The sequence below is a fragment of the Lates calcarifer genome, linkage group LG16_LG22, assembly GCF_001640805.2.
Source record: "Lates calcarifer isolate ASB-BC8 linkage group LG16_LG22, TLL_Latcal_v3, whole genome shotgun sequence".
NCBI lineage: Eukaryota > Metazoa > Chordata > Actinopteri > Centropomidae > Lates > Lates calcarifer.
This window is the reverse complement of record NC_066848.1, coordinates 9,117,595-9,135,187: the sequence shown is the minus strand read 5'-3', so window position 1 is coordinate 9,135,187 and position 17,593 is coordinate 9,117,595. Positions and strand designations below refer to the sequence as shown.

The following is a 17,593-nucleotide window of genomic DNA, read 5'->3' as shown; positions in this document are numbered from 1 at the left end:
TGTACATTCTAATGCAAAATACATTACAGTCAATGTGAAGTGAATTCTGTTTAGTTATAACCTTTGCAACACTGGAATTTAGGCTTGTTTTTAACCAAAGGGGAGTCCAGTATAGGCTGCCATATTGTACATACATTTTGGAGGGGGTACAGTTTGTAAATTTGCATGAACTACAAAATCTGAGCTTGGATTTGATTTGATTTGAGTATATTTTAAAATTCTTTTAACTCATGTTCTTTGGTTGTTTTAATGTGTTTGTATGTGATTTGCATACATTCATTTTACTGTTGTGGATAAAGAACAGAAGGTTGTCATTTCTTTAAGATCCCACTGTGTCATGGAAGTTGCTGATGTTCCAGTGGAAAACACTGCTGAGGCCTCACAGTTTTGTTGAAATCGTACTGGGATGTATAATACAGGGACAACTGCATTCATAAATAATCTTGACACCTCAATGGACAGCTGCTACTGGTCATTTCAGTCCATGATGCAGAGGTAGTGTGTCATATCTTTTTGGATTTTGCATGATTCATGACTCTGTGTGTTCACTCTGCAAGCCCTCTTTGAGGTTTATGAAAATGAAGGGCTGTTAAACTACAGTATACTCTACATGGAGAGATTAATGGAGTGACCTAGTTTTAGAGTGGACCAGGACTAAAAGCAAACCTCTGCCCTTAGCAAACCACACAAGAGATTATCAATAATAATCCAAAATGGTAAAGCTGAATTGGGTGTCTTGTAAACAGGTGCTCTAGAATGATCCTGTAGTGACACAAGTAGTGTAGGCTACAAATTATTCAAAGTTTCTTTCTATTTTTGACCTACCAAACCTTTTTTTTCCAAGTAGGCCTATGGAATTTCTTTTAATGTATTTTTTTTAAAAGCAAGGACTTACAAAGGCAACCTTTATATATATATATATATATATATATATATATATATATACACACACACACACACACACACACACACATATGCTATATGAGTGCATTTTGGGTACTCTTCTTGTAATCCGAAATGTTCTTGATGTCTTAGGGATAAAATGTGATTTGGAAGTCTACATGTTCGTTTTTATGGACTCTCACGTTTCAGTACAGGATGAGAGCCAAACTAATTCTACTTGCGGGTCTTGCTGTGGACATTGCCTCTTGATAGACAGCCAGAAACGTGCTCCAAACTTCAGTCACATAATGTAATCATACACAGCAAACCCAAATGTTACTCAGGAAAACATTTTCTCATATTATGATTCCATGTAATTTTAACATAAATTATGTTTTAAGCATCAGCATTAACTATTTTGAGAAAATAACTGACCATGTTGGGTATAATATTGCTGTCATATTGTTTTTGCTTAATTCAAATCACTTTAGTATTTCTATTTTGTATTTTAGACACCATGCATGGAAATGCAGTTTCATTTGTACAGCACCATCCAAGTTAATTCAATATGCTTTACATGAGACATTAGATAAATTAGAAAAAAAAAGAGTTGACAATTAAAATCAAACTTAAGATAAAGATAAAACAGTTGGGTGAAAGAGTAAAATGTGTAGTGCACATCTAAAGCCCATCATGTGACTAAAAGCCTGGGCTTTGCTTTGGTTTGAAAGTAGTTTGCTGTAGGTATGTTCCAGATATTAACAGACAGTACAGTTACTATAAACAGGTATCCCCATGCTTAGATTTATTCTAGGAACAATCAAAATACTGGTGCCTGCTGACCTAAGAGGTCAAGCTGGTAGACATTGTAGCAGAAGTTCATGATGTGCTTTTGTCTGAGAGAAAGATCTGCTCTTTTCTTATGATTGTCTCATAATACAACAGAGGAACAAATGTGTAATTATCTGCAACGTTTCATCCTGAGCTTGAGTCCTTGAATTTTGTTTGTTTTCATGTGGATGCCAAACCCTTTAAGGGCGATATCCTTCTATCTATCCTATCTCCTAAAAAGTATAGAGCCATGACTGAAGTGGTCCATCTTGTCAAGGTCCACATTTGAGACACTGTAGAGTCATGTCAGGGGCTCTCACTTAGTCTATTTAGACACAGGTTTGTCTTTGTCTATTGATAACAACAATCCAAATCAAATGATGCACATGCAGTAGCAAGATGAAATGATAAGCATCTGAAATTTCCCCATGGGCAACCTAATGGCTCTGTCCCCAACAGGAACAAAGAGGTCAGCATGTGCCACTGTGATTGAAGGCACGGGATTAGAAACTAAGAAGATGACTACAGATGAGCAGTGAGCTTTTATCCGTATGATTTTTTACAGTGATCACTGCAAAGACACTTGCACATACACACTTCAGTGACAGATTTTTATTTCAGAATACATTCTCTGACACACATCTGTTGGTTTAAACATTTTAAACAAACGTCACAATCATTAGAACAGAGGATAAAAAACATGAAGGTCATCTGTTTGTGAACCCACATCTTCTTGCACGCTATATGCAGCTTGTCCACCAGTCCATTCTGTGGCTACTTGTATAGTGACATTGTGTGTGCTAATTGTGCTTTACATTTATGTCTGATGGGGCCCGTGTGACCACAGACAGGACCCTGTGCATTACAAGATGAGGAGGGATTAGAGCACAGTGGGTTAATCTTTAGGCATGCCATCTGCCAGTACCATGAGAATTAAACCTGAAACCACAGCTTTGACCACCAACATTCAGAAGTAACCTGACAGGTGATTTTAGTGAATATATTGTGTGGTCATCGTGTGAAACAATACCTTTGACAATTGAATACTATCTGGATTTAGGACTAAGGATAATTTACAGGTCTCACTGCACATACAGGAAAGTAGACTGTTGTCAGAGGTTTTAAATTATACACTTAAGTTCCTCCAAAAAAAGACACTGGTGGTTTTCACCTCTTTCCTCCCTGTAAAAGTGCACGAGTTTTCAATTTTTAGAAAGTATAATTTGTTCACCAAGCCTTCACTGAGGTCATGCTATATACTCAGTACTACTCAGATTATACAGTAGATTTAATTTCAGTATGAGAATGTACCATAAAAGGTTTATTGATGTGTGTAAATCCCCTTGCATGCAACATGTTTTAATGTTGTGCATAGGCACCACACAGTTTTTGTGTCTGTACACATGATGTTTTTTTTTTTTTTTCAATGGGAAAGACAAAATATCACATCTTTATTTTATTTTTACACTGTTCATTTTAGGTCCCACAAATTTAATCTATTTCTGTTTGCAGATCATATTAGATATTTTCAAATACCGCAGCAAAAGTTTTTTGTTTTGTTTTTTTAAATGTAGTTTTGTATTTAATAAGTAAGAAAAAAGGGGATCATTAGGTCATTTGAAACACATCTGATTTACATTCAAACTCTTCTTGTCTGGATTCATGAAAAAGAGTTTAGTTAAAGACATACTGTAAGTGTTTGATGTTTTGGAGTTTGTAGAAAGGTACTCAAATGGAGGACCACTGGGTTAATATTATGTAACATTTGTTTACAAGATTTTACCTCTGGGTGGCAAATAAGATTATCAGGCAAGAAGATTAGGCAGCTTCAGTGCCCAAAAATACTATTCAAAAAGTCCCAGAAAGACATTAAGTTAATCAGTGGGTTTTTTTAAATTAACAACACTAAAGTAAACACAGTTAACACAGTGAACATGGAGATAAAGGAATAAATTAATAGACACAGAAAAAGATGCAACCCAACGAAAACAATAAATAAATATCATACCCTCTGATATGGTAAAAATGGCGGCCAGTCTTGTTTGTCATTATCATTTATTCACATTCACTATTCACTCATGGTTTCTACCATAGTATCCAAACAGATACTGTAATCTCATCAGATCATTCACTGCTTTCATCTACATCATCCTCAGTTTTGTGATTATTCTATTAATTGAGTAAATAGTGGCATTTTTTCCCCCTAATGCAACAGATGGTTGTGGAGTGCGTAGCAGATGGTGCTGTATATAATATGGGTAAAACACTGACCAATATCATGGTGTAGATTCTGCATCATTTTAATCCCTCTACTTTCTCCACGACAGAGTTGGTCACAGCACTTTATGTAAAACTAATAATTCAAAGCCAGATCATAGAAGTTACATTAAATACAGAATTCTCACAAGAGTAACACACTTTTTATTAGTTACAGCTCAGTATAGACTGCATGGCTGTTAATATAATAACACAGCACAAATGTTAACACAAGCAAGATATTACAATTGCTGAAATTGTGATTTTAAAAACAGCTGACAAATCAAGTCTAAAATTTATCAGTCACCATCTTCAGAAAGGTTTTCAATTAAATGACACTATGTACTGCAAATACAATATTTATATCAGACTGTAGAATAGTACTGAAACACTAACTGACAAATATAATCTGAGATTTGTAAAGTTTTCTTACCTTCAGCGTCTCTTCCCTGAATGATTTATAAATATTATCATAAAATTTCTTATTTGTTAATTCATTTGTAGTTGTAAATCAAAACTGCCAATCTACACCAAAAACAAAGACTCTGAAAAATATACTTGTCCATCATCTGCAAAGCTGTAATATGTCCTTATTGTCAGACTTGTAAATACAGCCATTTCTGGTGTATTGGAGGTTGAAGAAGCCCAGCTGGACTGTGGGTGCCCAGGAGTAACTCTTAAGATGTGTCATTGGATTAGCATGTGAGCATATGCCTGTAGCCTTCTCCAGTCGCCCACTAACACCTTTGAGAGCTGCATCTCATGTACAGGACTCTTGACAGAGCCGTCTTCATGGTGCGGTTTCATGACTTCATTCTTTAGGATGAAGAATGTAAAGATACCTCATTTGCCACAGCTTTTTGTCTTTGTGCACGCCTGCTTTGGTAAGTTTCAGGTCTCAGTTTTCTGCTTGCAGTCAGCTCATGTTGCTATGATCAGATAGTGAATAGTGATAGTGAATGCTGTTCCAATGCATTTGAGGCTGTGTGGGGTGATGACTAAATTTTCTTTTCTTTCAATTCTGTTTTCAGTTCATTCATGTTTCTGCATAACCTTACTTGCTCTCATACGTATTTGTGAGTTTGTACTGTGTGCTTGTCGTACTGATTGACTTGTATGTATGATTAGCTCAATCAAGTTCATATTATGAACTGATGAGTAAAAAAATCACCTGACTATTATACTACAAATAAAAACAGCACTGTTGCTGTCTCTAAAGATCTCAGGTCTATGTATGGCAAAGGTAACTTAGCAGGCTGACGTAACTCACCCGCAATCCCAGTCAAAGTGACCGAGAAATCAGGGGGCGTAAGTGCAGCATAGAGCTTGCTTATGTCACTTGAGTATTTAAGGCGAGACTATGTAACTTGTTACAGTTGTGGCCACCACAGAGAACTGGGGTGTGTTTTATAACTTAGAAATTCAGCTTTCAGTTGTTTGATTTCTTCCTTTAAAAGTTACATTTCACTTTAAAGTGAATTACAGCAAATTTTCAAGCTTTTAAGCATTTTGGTTTCATGTCTCTGTCCTCAGCACAAGCAGACTTTGCCCCTTACTTCTATGACAACGGACCCTACAGCCACAATGGGAACCTGGCACTGTTCAGCCTGTCAGAGGACACGCCTGTCGGTGAGATGATCGACCTCTGACATGCAGGACATTTAGTGTGAACAGTTAATAGGCTGGTGGAACAACCAATCAACAAAATGGTGTGTTTTGGCTGCCAGTGTGGATGTTAAATAGTCTTTGATAGATGAACAGATGTTGTGTGGCATGTACGTACTCACACTAACATGCTCATCTGCTGGCGCCACCTGTTGATGTGAGGGACAGTTTGCTGGCTGTGAATGTGGTGCAGCTGTCCCTCTACACCTTGCATCAGTTCAAGGTACTTAGTGTACTGCTGTGTCTCGGTCTGGTTTGTTCCTCAGCAGGTTTTACCAATAACTTACATTTTACACTGAAGCTGGTTAGAATCTGGTCCCTTTTACATACATACTAAAAACATATGTATCCAGTGCATAGCTTAGGCTAAACTGACTAAACTGTAATGTCTCCCTTTAGGTACACAGATCTATTGTCTCAATGGCACAGACCCTGAAGGCCAGGAGGTGAGGTATGGCCTGTCCTTTGATCCAGGGTCCAAAGAGTACTTCAGGGTTGACCCCCAAACTGGAAATATCACACTGGTGGAAAAGCTAGACAGAGAGGTGAACTTAACAACACAAAGTGATCAGAAAACAAAACAAAACAGGATTATGTTGTTTTTCATTAGGCATGTTCCCATATTAACTTGTTTCCCATCTTTGCTCAGAAACAAGATTCTATTGATGTTCTTGTCAGCATCACAGATGGGCGAAGCAAGGTATTAACATCTAGTTCAATGTGACAATAACTGTAACTGTGACTTATACCATGCTTTATAATGGATCAAACCAATATATAAACATGACCAACTTTCATGTGTTTTTTCCTTGTCTTCTTTTCAGGTTGTGGAAAGAGTCACAATTTTTGTCATGGATGCAAACGATGAAAAGCCTGAATTCCAAAACATGCCTGCCTTCATTGATGTGCTGGAAGTAAGTCAAGCCAAAAGAAATTATCATTTTTAAAATTTTGAATCAAGTGAATGTCTCTCCACATAAAATGTGGAAAGACTATATATACTTCTGTAAAAAATATCGAAGCAAATATGTATCATATCATTTATTTTTTAACCTCACATGTTGTGAACTGTGTTCATTTCTGTGTTGCACATTTTAGACAACTGAGCCTGGCAGCAGCATCTACAAAGTAGAGGCAGTGGACAGAGACACAGGCTCAGGGGGCTCAATTACCTACTACCTTCAGGTATCACAAACACATCAAGCACACACAAGACATTTCTAAATATGAAACACTGGTTGAACCTGGCCTGCATGTGATGTATAGATGTACTGATAATGAGGTTAACATCATTTTGATTTTCTAGTGTGCATGTGTGTTTGTGCATGTGGTGGTGTAGTTATGGCGATGGGGATTAAATCACAATTACATTTGTGTCAGGTATTGGAGGCTTAGAGGGTTGCTTTGGCAGAGGGTGGCAGGGAATGTTAGTTTGCACTTTGGACTATTAGGACCAAAGAACAGCTGGCCTGGAGTGACAGTGATGAGTGAGGCAGTGCACATCTGGACACAGCAGCTTTCACCTGCCTGCCCTGTCCTTGAGCATATGGCTTCTTTACATCCAGATGGACAAAGAGATTTTATACAGGATGTGGCCTAATTCAAGAGGCTACTGAGTGTTTTTATGCAGCCATCTGACCACTCTATCATGATATCTCACGTGAGTGGTTGTAAATGGGGTTTAGGGGTTTCAGCAACAGGCTTTTACTCACGTGACCTTATTTGTGTCTCTGCGTGTGCTTTTAAAACCCTGCTTTTGTTCTGTTTTCTGTTACAGAATCCTCAGTCCACTTTGTTTACCATTGACAGACACAGTGGTGTGCTTCGTATCAAATCTGGGGGAATGTTGGATTATGAGAAAACAAAGACACACTTTGTGACTGTCATTGCAAAGGTGATAAATATATCGAAGCTCACTGCTTCTGTCCTGCAATAGTGTACTTTCGTTTTCAATTTAAAGGTACACTGTGGAGTTTTTGGCCACTAGAAGATGAAAGGTTTTTACTGTTCCTCTACAGTTAAGTTCTATATGAACATAATTCTAGGAGATGGTTAGCTCACGAATATACCGTGACACAAAACATGTACAGTTTCAGCTGGTGGTATTGCTCTAAGAAATAAATGATATTCAACCTTTAATATGTATCAATAAAGGTTTTTATAAGCAATATTACACATGAAAATATCAAACAAATTTATAGTACTTCTATTTAGGGATTCTGTGTTTTATAAAATGAGGATTTAAAATGAACATGGCTTTTGTTCCAGGATGGTGGTGGTAATTTCAATGGCAAGGAGCAGTTTCTGTCATCCTCTGCTACCCTGACAATCAATGTGATCGATGCACAAGACACTCCACCATCTTTTATTGGGACACCATATTTTGGCTACGTTTATGAAGTCTCAGTGCCAGTGAGTATGGAAACATCTTCCAGTGACTTTCTGCTATAGTTTTACCTTTCAACATGAAATAATAGGAATTAGTATAAACAATTTAACCTGACAAATTTTCACACAAGTCTTTTGACATTTTTGTGTAAATAAGAAGCAACATATTATAAGTATCATATCTCACAGCTTTAATTGCTGGCATTTTACTAGTAATGCCAATTCTGCATAATAGCTTTTCTTGCGGCATTTGAAAGCCACATTATCACCTCAGTTACAAAATGTCAGTGCAGTAGCGCATCACAGAAGAAAGATTACACATTCTGACTTTCATCCAGAAGGGAATAATTAGAACCATGACATTTTAATGTACCTTTGAAGACCAGTGTGTGGTGTGTTTTGACTTGCTGTGCACTAGCCACAGGGTGACTCAACACCGAGTTAAATATTACATGTACATCTTAATGACCAGCTGTCCAGTAGGTCATCTCTATATCCTGGTTATTTCAACCTCTGACTTGTTTCACGAGAGATTTAACAGCAAAACTGCTCTGATATTTTCTTTTCTCAGGGATCTGAAATATTCACTGTCATTGCCAAAGATGGTGATGTGGGAAATCCAAATCCAATTCGTTATTCCTTTGATGATGGTGAGCATTTCATTCAAAAGAAATAAGAATGAAAGAAAATAACATTTAACTAAAATTTGTCTGAGAAATATGAGCATTTATCAATCCTTTGCATGTCTCTTTAGGGGATGATGGCGTTTTTAGCATCAATAAAACAAGTGGATGTATCACCCTGCTGACTCTCCCCATTTATCTGAAGAGAGAGATCTTTAACATTAAAGTCAGGGTAAGTTGAAGGGAGGACAAGGAAGTCTCTTATGAAGTGTTTTGTATTGATATGGATTAAAAATATGACTCACAGGTAGAGCCTTTCATGATTTCATAATTTTGTCTTCATCTGTCCAGGCCTCAGAGGTAAGCCCTATAGGTAAGACTGATGGACTATGGGGTGACCACAGTGGTAATCCGTGTGGTGGACCTGAACAATAATCCACCCACTTTCTACGGGGAGAATGGCCCACAGAACATGTTTGAGTTGACCATGTACGAACACCCACCCGAGGGAGAGATACTCCGGGGGCTGAAAATCACTGTCAATGACTCCGATCAGGTGGGGAGATCACTGTTTTCTATATTTTCTCATACATGGACACTGATTAGTTTCAAAACATAATTTTCAGTGGAGAATCAGCTTTTAGCACTGACAACAGTTTTATTGTGTCTGAAAGCTGCCCTTAGTTAGCCAGGAAAAAGGAACAGTAACTGCTGTTATGTAATAACAAATTACATTGTTATCTAATAAGAAACTGATTTCATCAACATGCGTTGTACCACAACACTGTGTGCAGGCTGCTGTCTGCTTTTCCGTCTCTGAAATGGCTTTAAGCCTGCCATTATCACAGACAATCCTTTTAAATTTGCATGAACTTGAAAGTGAGCCAACACAAATTAAAAGGTGCTCCCTAACTACGCCATTTGTCATCTTATGCAAGTCTCTTTGTGTTTCCAGCGCCTTGCATGAGCCTGGTCCAAATGACTGATGTGCACCAAATGCATTCTCTGATAATACTGTTACAACATCAGGGCAAGCGCTCTCTGTCCACTGATATTACATTTCACCAAGAATTATATTGCTGCTACTGATATCCCATTGACTTCTTTTACATTACTGTAACAATGAAAAGACATTAAGCTTTTATATTGATTGGATAGACTATATACTATATGGATTATACTGAATGTCTGCTTGTTTGCGATAGCTTTGTACCAAATTACTATAAATAGGATCCATGCATATATACCATAACTGTCATTTTCACTAATGAAACATTTTGAATTATATAATGATGTGTGTTCTTGCAGGGTGCAAATGCTAAATTCAATCTGAGACTGATTGGACCAGGCAGTATGCTGCGAGTCGTCCCTCAGACTGTGCTTAATGAGGCCCAAGTCACAATCTTAGTAGAAGATTCTGCTGCCATGGACTATGAAAAACATCATTTTCTCACATATAAGGTTGGCCCATTACGCTAAGTGTGCACCACAGCAGATTGAAATGGGATTAAAAATCACAAATGCACACATTTCTCAAACAAATGGCAGCGATACATCAACTGTATCACCTGCATCTGTCACATATTGCTCTTTTTCATTTTATTTTATTCCTAATCTTTCTCCTCTTTAGCTACTTGCAGTTGAGATTGATACTCCAGAGAGATTCAGCGCCACAGCAGACATTATCATTCACCTCCTGGACACCAATGACAACGCTCCCAAATTCTCCTCAGATTACTACATTGCCAGAATTCCAGAAAACTCACCCGGTGGCTCCAATGTGGTGTCAGTCACGGTGAGCGTGTCTTCATCCTGTCTAAAAATATACACCATCACCAATGTACGTCACTCTGAGCTAAAGAGGAATGCTGATTTTAACAAAATGTCCAAGAGGGCCATTAATTCCCCAAATGTAGACTTTTTGGTGCTGGGGTGTTTGGGATAATATGTGAAAACATGTAGATAAAAGCTAGGCGAGGTAAGCTGCCAGATGGCTATCACTTTCATTTAGTTGTGTAACACCAAATTCCCAGATTTTTTTTTATAATGCTTAGTAGCACATGTAGCTGCAACACATAAATAACATGAACACTGAGGGCATGCTAGGTTTTTTAGGGCCATTTAGATAAAAAATTATATAAAATATATATATAATTACATAATTATATATATTATAGATAGATAGATAGATAGATGATTCTTTGTCCTTGTCAGTTCATTTCAGCCCTGCAGAGGCTCAAAGCAACAGGGAGGCTCACTAATAAATCCTGCCTTTGCGTGAACACCACAGAGGCTCGTTGCCTTTGATCCCAGGCAATTTCAATCAGATAAAAGAACAGCCAACAAGTGACCTTGGACACACGGAGGCAGCGAACAGGCATCCCTGCAGCAATAGACAGATTAGCCGATGCCCATGATGATGTTCCTATGACATCAAAAATCAGTCTTTTTATAGCTGACCTCTTTAACATCATGTTCCAATCCAGCACAGATTCATTCAGTTTACTGTGTCCATGGTGGCAGATAGTTTGCTTAGACAGAAAAGAAAAAGAAGTGCACACAACATTCATAACTAGCCTGACTTGAAACCCAAAATAATGCCAGTACATGGACAGTACATATGCCGTAGCTTACTGAGGTACATATTGCACAAAAATCCTTAACCTGACCAAAGTTATGTCAAATTTACAATCTATAATCTGCCTTCTTCTGTCTACAGGCAACAGATCCAGACTCAGGACCTTGGGGTGAAGTCAAGTACTCTGTCTACGGATCAGGGGCTGACTTGTGAGTATGAGAATGTAACTGAAGCCGAGTTTTGGCAGAGGGTTATAAAGAAATGGACTCTTTTCACACGAGGTGACTCAGCATCCTCTTCAAATTCCTCACATCTTCATAGTGCCATTATTCCATCTAGACATATATTTGAACAGCATATACACATTTAAAAACTAAATCAGGTGATGACAAATGAAAATGAAACTACTTAAATGGCTTATATAACATTATTAACAGCTGGTACCCTTTGTCAGCAGTAGAAAACAGATTACATTCTTCCCAAAAAAAATATAGGAATCATACTTATCTCTGAAAAAATAGTTTGATTAAATGACAAAGAAATTTGATCCAAGTTTGAAAGTGGCCACAGTTTTACTGTATGTGATGCAAAAACATCTACAGCAAAAACACATCTGCCTGAAAGCTGGTTCAGGAATATGACAGCAGACGTGTTTTTCATATGAGGACTTCGTTCTGTTTATTGCACCTAAGCACTGTAGTCCCTCAGAGGATTTGCTGGCATTTTCTCTCAGCTCAATTTTTTTTATTAGATTTCTAGACCAGTAGAAGTCTAACCTCAGAGAAAAAAAAAACACTCAGTGGTCACTGTTCTCAACCACCAGCTTGCCTTTCATTTTGTTACAGAGAGAGTTCTAATGATCACCTGCATTTTGTACAAAGTTAGTGACTAACACAACCCAGTACTGCGACAATCAATACTCTAACTGTTTGGAGGATTATCTGCTTTTTTGTTGTTTTTATCATATTTGTGCATGCCTTAGAGGGGGAATACAGTTGTATTTGGAAATATTACAGTAAAGCAAAGGAAACGTGGGGTCGTGTTTAATCCACTTGCTTTGTGTGATGAAATGTAGGTGGAAAACTGAGTATTTTTGGACCTCTCAGTACAGATTTTGAACTCTGTAGCAATGAATTAGTGGAGATATGTGATGTCACATGGCATCCAGGAGAAGGATTTCCAAAATAAGCAGAGGAGAGAGATTTGGAACACTTTTAGCTTAGTGAATACTTGTTTGCTCAGAAGCATTTTTGAACTGTGTCACCTCAGATCACATTTCAAAATGAAGGAATATGAAGGCTTCATTTCTTGGTACAGTTTCTACAAAAATTTAGCGTTTACTGACAAGTTGTTGTTGTTTTTTTTTTTTGTTTTTTTTTTTTTTACAATATCTTGTAGAATACTTCAGTGTAAACAAGACCATGCAACCTTGATCTTTGCCTGCTCATCTCCTGTCTATGTTAATCCTATAATGGGATTGGAGGAGAAAATAGACTGTTCTTTGCCTCTATGTTGACTACCTTGCACTGTAACAAAGTCATTGCAGGGTAACTAAACAAGTCATTCACTGAAACAATGTAATTCCACTCTTGCTCTGTATGTTACAGTTCAGTCTTTCATGACATAAGGTAATTGCAATGAAACAGTAAAGTTATACTTTTAAGAAATATTTCAACATTTTGAAAATAAACATAGTTGCTTTCTTTTTTTTTCTTTTTAGATCTATACTCTCATCCAAGTACAGCCTATATAATTGAATAGATGGCATACCTCTCTTAAGGCTAGCTTAAGAAGAAAATAAAGGTTTACACACAATAATCATAAAAAATATAAAATTATTTGAGACCGTGTCGAAAAATTCGGCATATGATAAGTCTGAAATAAATTTCCTAAATTTTATCTCCATGTAAAGGTTCCTAATCCAGCCTGCATCTGGGATCATCTACACCCAGCCGTGGGCAAGCCTGGATGCAGAGGTGAGGTCCAAGTATAACTTCTACGTGAAGGCGGAGGACGCGGAGGGGAAGTACAGCCTGGCTGAGGTCTTTGTGACAGTGTTGGACCTGAATGACCACCCCCCTGCTTTCAATGACAACTTCCTGGAGAAGACCATGGTCATTGGAGCACCAGTGAAAATAGAAGTATATGCTCCTTTGTGATTTACAATTTCAGACAATGAAACTGAAAATAATGTGAGTATTATTATGTTTCTAATTAAATGCATCTGCATGTACACAGGCTGTGGACGATGATGCAGAGGTACCCAACAATGTTATAGAGTATGCCATCATGAAAGCTGAGCCAGACAACAACATCTTTGACATAAATGCCGACACCGGGGAGATCATGCTCAAGTCCTACATCAAGTCAATGGCCATCATTCAGAACATCACCAAGCAGAGAGACTTCACCTGGTCCCTGGTGGTGCAGGCCAGAGACCGAGGCCAGCCGTCCTTCAGCACCACTGCGGTCGTCAAGATTGACATCACTGAAGCTGTAAGTTACAAGCAAAGTATAGATGTCAATATGTCAATACAATATGTCAGTCGAATGCAAATTATCTGATCAATTTGTATGTGAAGGTGTAGCTTTTCTACAGAGTAACCCATATCATCACAGCCCAGAATATCAGTTTCATTAGCTGTTTGCTTTACTAGCAGTTAAAAACTTGTAGTGCTAAAAAAAAAAAAAAATCAGAGTCTCACACAAATGCAATTGTCATGTTTTCAGATCAAATCCAGATTTGTCTCATACTTCCTGGGCCTAAGGAAACGTCCAGGGGCTGTGTTTGGGATTTGTTTGACCGTTGTCACCTTCGCCATTTCACTGACAATCTTCATTTCAACTGTTATTTACTGGAACTCTGTGAAAAAGTCCCGTGTACAATCTCAGGGCAAGATCAGAAAGATTATCAGGAGGCCTGTGCCATAAATGAAGCTTGCCTTGAGATCATCAGCACAGCAGTACTGTTGTTTTTACTCTGTGGTACCAATAATTCATAGCAAGTCTTTTCTCATTCAAAGGATTATGTAGTAGAACAAGGCTGTGTCTGTAAAAGAGTACAGGAGAACAATATAAATTATCCACTTTCCCATTTTTTTTCTTTCCATTTTTTGACTTAGCACTCACATTATGACACCACAACCAAAACATACAACTTTTCATATTTTTCTTCTCAGATGCTGAATGGTCTCAGCTGTGGGTTTCCTGGTCAACCTCTCTGATCTTGTCTTGACAAAATATAAAAATAGTAGAACAGCAAATTTAATTTTAATTTACAAAACATGTTCCAGGAAATGGAAAAAAATATACATTTTATTTTTATACAGACAGTATTGTGGCAGTACATTTACAGTAATTTCTTTCTTAATTTTACATAGTTTTGTATTTTGCACCTCACATTATATCTTTGGCCATATGGTGAATACATGCAGTACTGTACTACATACACAGGGCAATACTCTGAAGTTAGTCTTTGTGTGACAGACTATGACCTCAGTCCCATGGATGTGAATTCTCCCTGTGCTCTTTTACAGACTCAACTCAAAGGGGGGCCTTTGGGATCATTTTTAATGCAGGGTAGAAACAAGCCTTTGCAAATCCTAGGCATTCTTGCTGGTGTCATAAGTCTCATGGTCATAGTCACAGTCATCATCTCCACTGCAACATTCATGCGCAACAAAAAGTCCAACCGGATCCTGCCTAACCGCCGTGTAAGGAGGAGGCCGCGGAAACAACACACTTGGAACTTGAAAAACCCCTTCAAAGCACCAGAAAATGCTGGAGAGAAATTTAGAGTCGAAGAGGAAGAGCGAGAGCCCGAGGTCATCGTGGAGAACATCAACCATAACAACAATGTTGTTAGAAACTGGCCTCCACCGCCCTGTGCCCCATCTCTGCCCCCTCCCCCACCCCCCTACATCCCAGGGCAGAGGCAGTGGGCCATACCCACCAGCTCCTCAACAGTGGCACCCAAACCTAAAAAGAAGCCAGTGATCACCAGACAGGACTCTGTGAACAAAGCACTGGTGTCAGAGCTCAAGATGAGACTGGAGCAAAAGAGGATGCTGGAACACCGATAGTGCTTGACAAAACAATCTCACCTCAAGGTCTGTTTAGTGGCTGTTATCAGCAGGTGAAGATAATGCCCCGTTGTCATGGAAATATAGATGTTCACATTTCCATTTTTTGCAGAACTTGAGAAACTAGATAAACAGAAATTTTAAAATGGAAATTTGAACGTCCTCATTTCTGACAATTGGGCAGACACGATTGAAGATTATGAAGATTACTACCGTAATTTCCGGACTGTAAGCCGCTACAAGCTTCATGCCACAAAAACATTTAGACACCTGTGGCTTATAGACAAGTGCGGTCTGTATATGTACTTTTTTTTTTTCTTTTTAAATTTAGTGGGTGCGGCTTATAGTCAGGTGTGCTCAATAGTCCGGAAATTACGGTATATATTGTTTCCTAAGCCAAGACTGGGCATGATAGTGCTTTGTGTGTGTGTGTGTGTGTGTGTGTGTGTGTGTGGCTAAGGTATTCCTGACATTGTGGGGACGTAAGTCTGTTTATACAGTCACATTATGGGGACTTGTCTTCCTGGGACAAAAAACAACCCCCAATAAAGTAAATCATTAAATGTTAAGGTGAAGACATGCTCTAAGATTAGTGTAAGGGTTAGGGTCAGGTAAGTAGCACTTATGATTAAGATTTAAGTAAGTCTCCAGGAAATTAATGTAAGTCAGTGTAGTGTCCCCTGAAGCCACAAAGACAAGAGTTTATGTGTGTTTGTATGTGTGTGTCCATGTGTGTGTATGGGGGGGTGACTGTTTTCAGGAAGTTTAAATACAATAAAACACCTGACAGCTAAATTCCTAATAATGTCATTTTATATAATGAAAAAAATATGATATAAAATTCTTTATGTTTTCATTTCACAACCATTCATTGTTTGTCTGGTTCAAGTCTCTGTGTTATTTTATAACACATATATCCCACCTTTTGAACCATTTGCTGACAAACTTGTGGCTTAAAGTTCTTCAACCCAGATCCCTTGTCTGGAATGAAGTCATTCAGATTTCAACAAGCAGGACTGTTTATTTGGGATACAACCAAGCTCCTTACAAGAGATTTCATGACACTTGAACTGACTAAAGAGATCAGCCTGAGGGAAGGGCACCAGAGTGATCACGTTAGGAAGACCTTTAATCCCACTGCGCAGGTGTAAAGCACTGTTTAGAGCCCTGTTATGCAGCAGTCACAATATGCATACATTCTGATTTAAGGAACTGTGTTTCATATGTTTACTGTAAATGTGGTGGTATATCTGTTTCAACTGGTGTCTTTTTTGGTCAAAAATAGTTGCTGTCAAAACACCTGTAATGATTTTAATACCAATAAAAGAATATCATTTGTAATTTTAACAGTGTTAGATCATTTATACCCACACTATGAAGATATTTCATTACAAGCAAGAGTCCTGCATTTAGAAAAAGTAGAAGTATTCCTTATTGTACAGTGGCCCCTATTGTATATTAGTGATGCATTAACATGTATGCAGAACTTAAATATTGTAGTTAGTTGAAGTGAAGCAGCTTTAGCTTGTTTATGTTCTTTTGGGTAGTCTAATTTATAACGGTGCACCATGTTTTGTAAACTGGTCACATATTTTCTATGTGAAATCTTAATCTGAAAAATAACTACAGCTGTTAAAGTATTGCAGTAAAAAGTACAATGTTCCCTTATGAAATGTGGTGGAGTAAAAGTATCATGTTGCATAACTGTACTTGCATAAATGCACTTTCCAGCTCTGAAGGTCAACTTTAGATGAATATGTTTTTGGATTACTGACAATAACAAGCAGTTAACTCAGTTGATTGCTCAGATATTTAGGTTGTTGGTGGGACGGTGTCATGTATGTGGTGCAACCAGCCATAGCTGTGCAGCATTAGAACATACTGAGTCCAGGACATTCAGGTCATTAGACTGTGGCCTTCAAGGCACTGTGAAGCTCAGAAAGAGAGTGACAGCTCTGTTGGGGTCAGTTTAAGACCAACACCTCCTTAATGAGCCTGTAAAGATGCTGTACTGCCCCCTTCTGGAGACCAAGGAGAAACTGCTTAGAGCACAACACTAAGGTAAAAGACAAATAAGGTGTGTACAAAATTTGAAATCACAGTTCCTACACTGTCAAACAAAATGATGATGATTAAAACTGAGGCTTTTGTGGCCTTGAGAAAGATTTTAGTGTCATTAGGCTTATGGTCTATATTGTTCCTCCGTGCTGACAAAGCAGAGGAAAGAAGTTGGTGCAGCATGTGTTTAAATATTGTAAAAACAAAGCAGTATATCCCCACAATAATAA

General features: G+C 38.0%; 1 protein-coding gene across 1 annotated transcript; it reads left to right on the top strand.

The window, feature by feature from the left end:
- The first annotated feature begins 4,675 nt into the window (after positions 1 to 4,675).
- cdhr1a (cadherin-related family member 1a) lies at positions 4,676 to 16,586 on the top strand. The gene is given in 17 exon segments (XM_051076798.1): positions 4,676 to 4,853; positions 5,503 to 5,598; positions 6,034 to 6,179; positions 6,284 to 6,334; positions 6,459 to 6,548; positions 6,733 to 6,819; positions 7,412 to 7,528; positions 7,903 to 8,046; positions 8,594 to 8,672; positions 8,777 to 8,901; positions 9,019 to 9,201; positions 9,954 to 10,106; positions 10,276 to 10,440; positions 11,365 to 11,432; positions 13,136 to 13,364; positions 13,462 to 13,719; positions 14,760 to 16,586. Coding segments are annotated over 17 exon segments (2,616 nt in total). The 5' UTR covers positions 4,676 to 4,774; the 3' UTR covers positions 15,306 to 16,586.
- Positions 16,587 to 17,593: the final 1,007 nt, after the last annotated feature.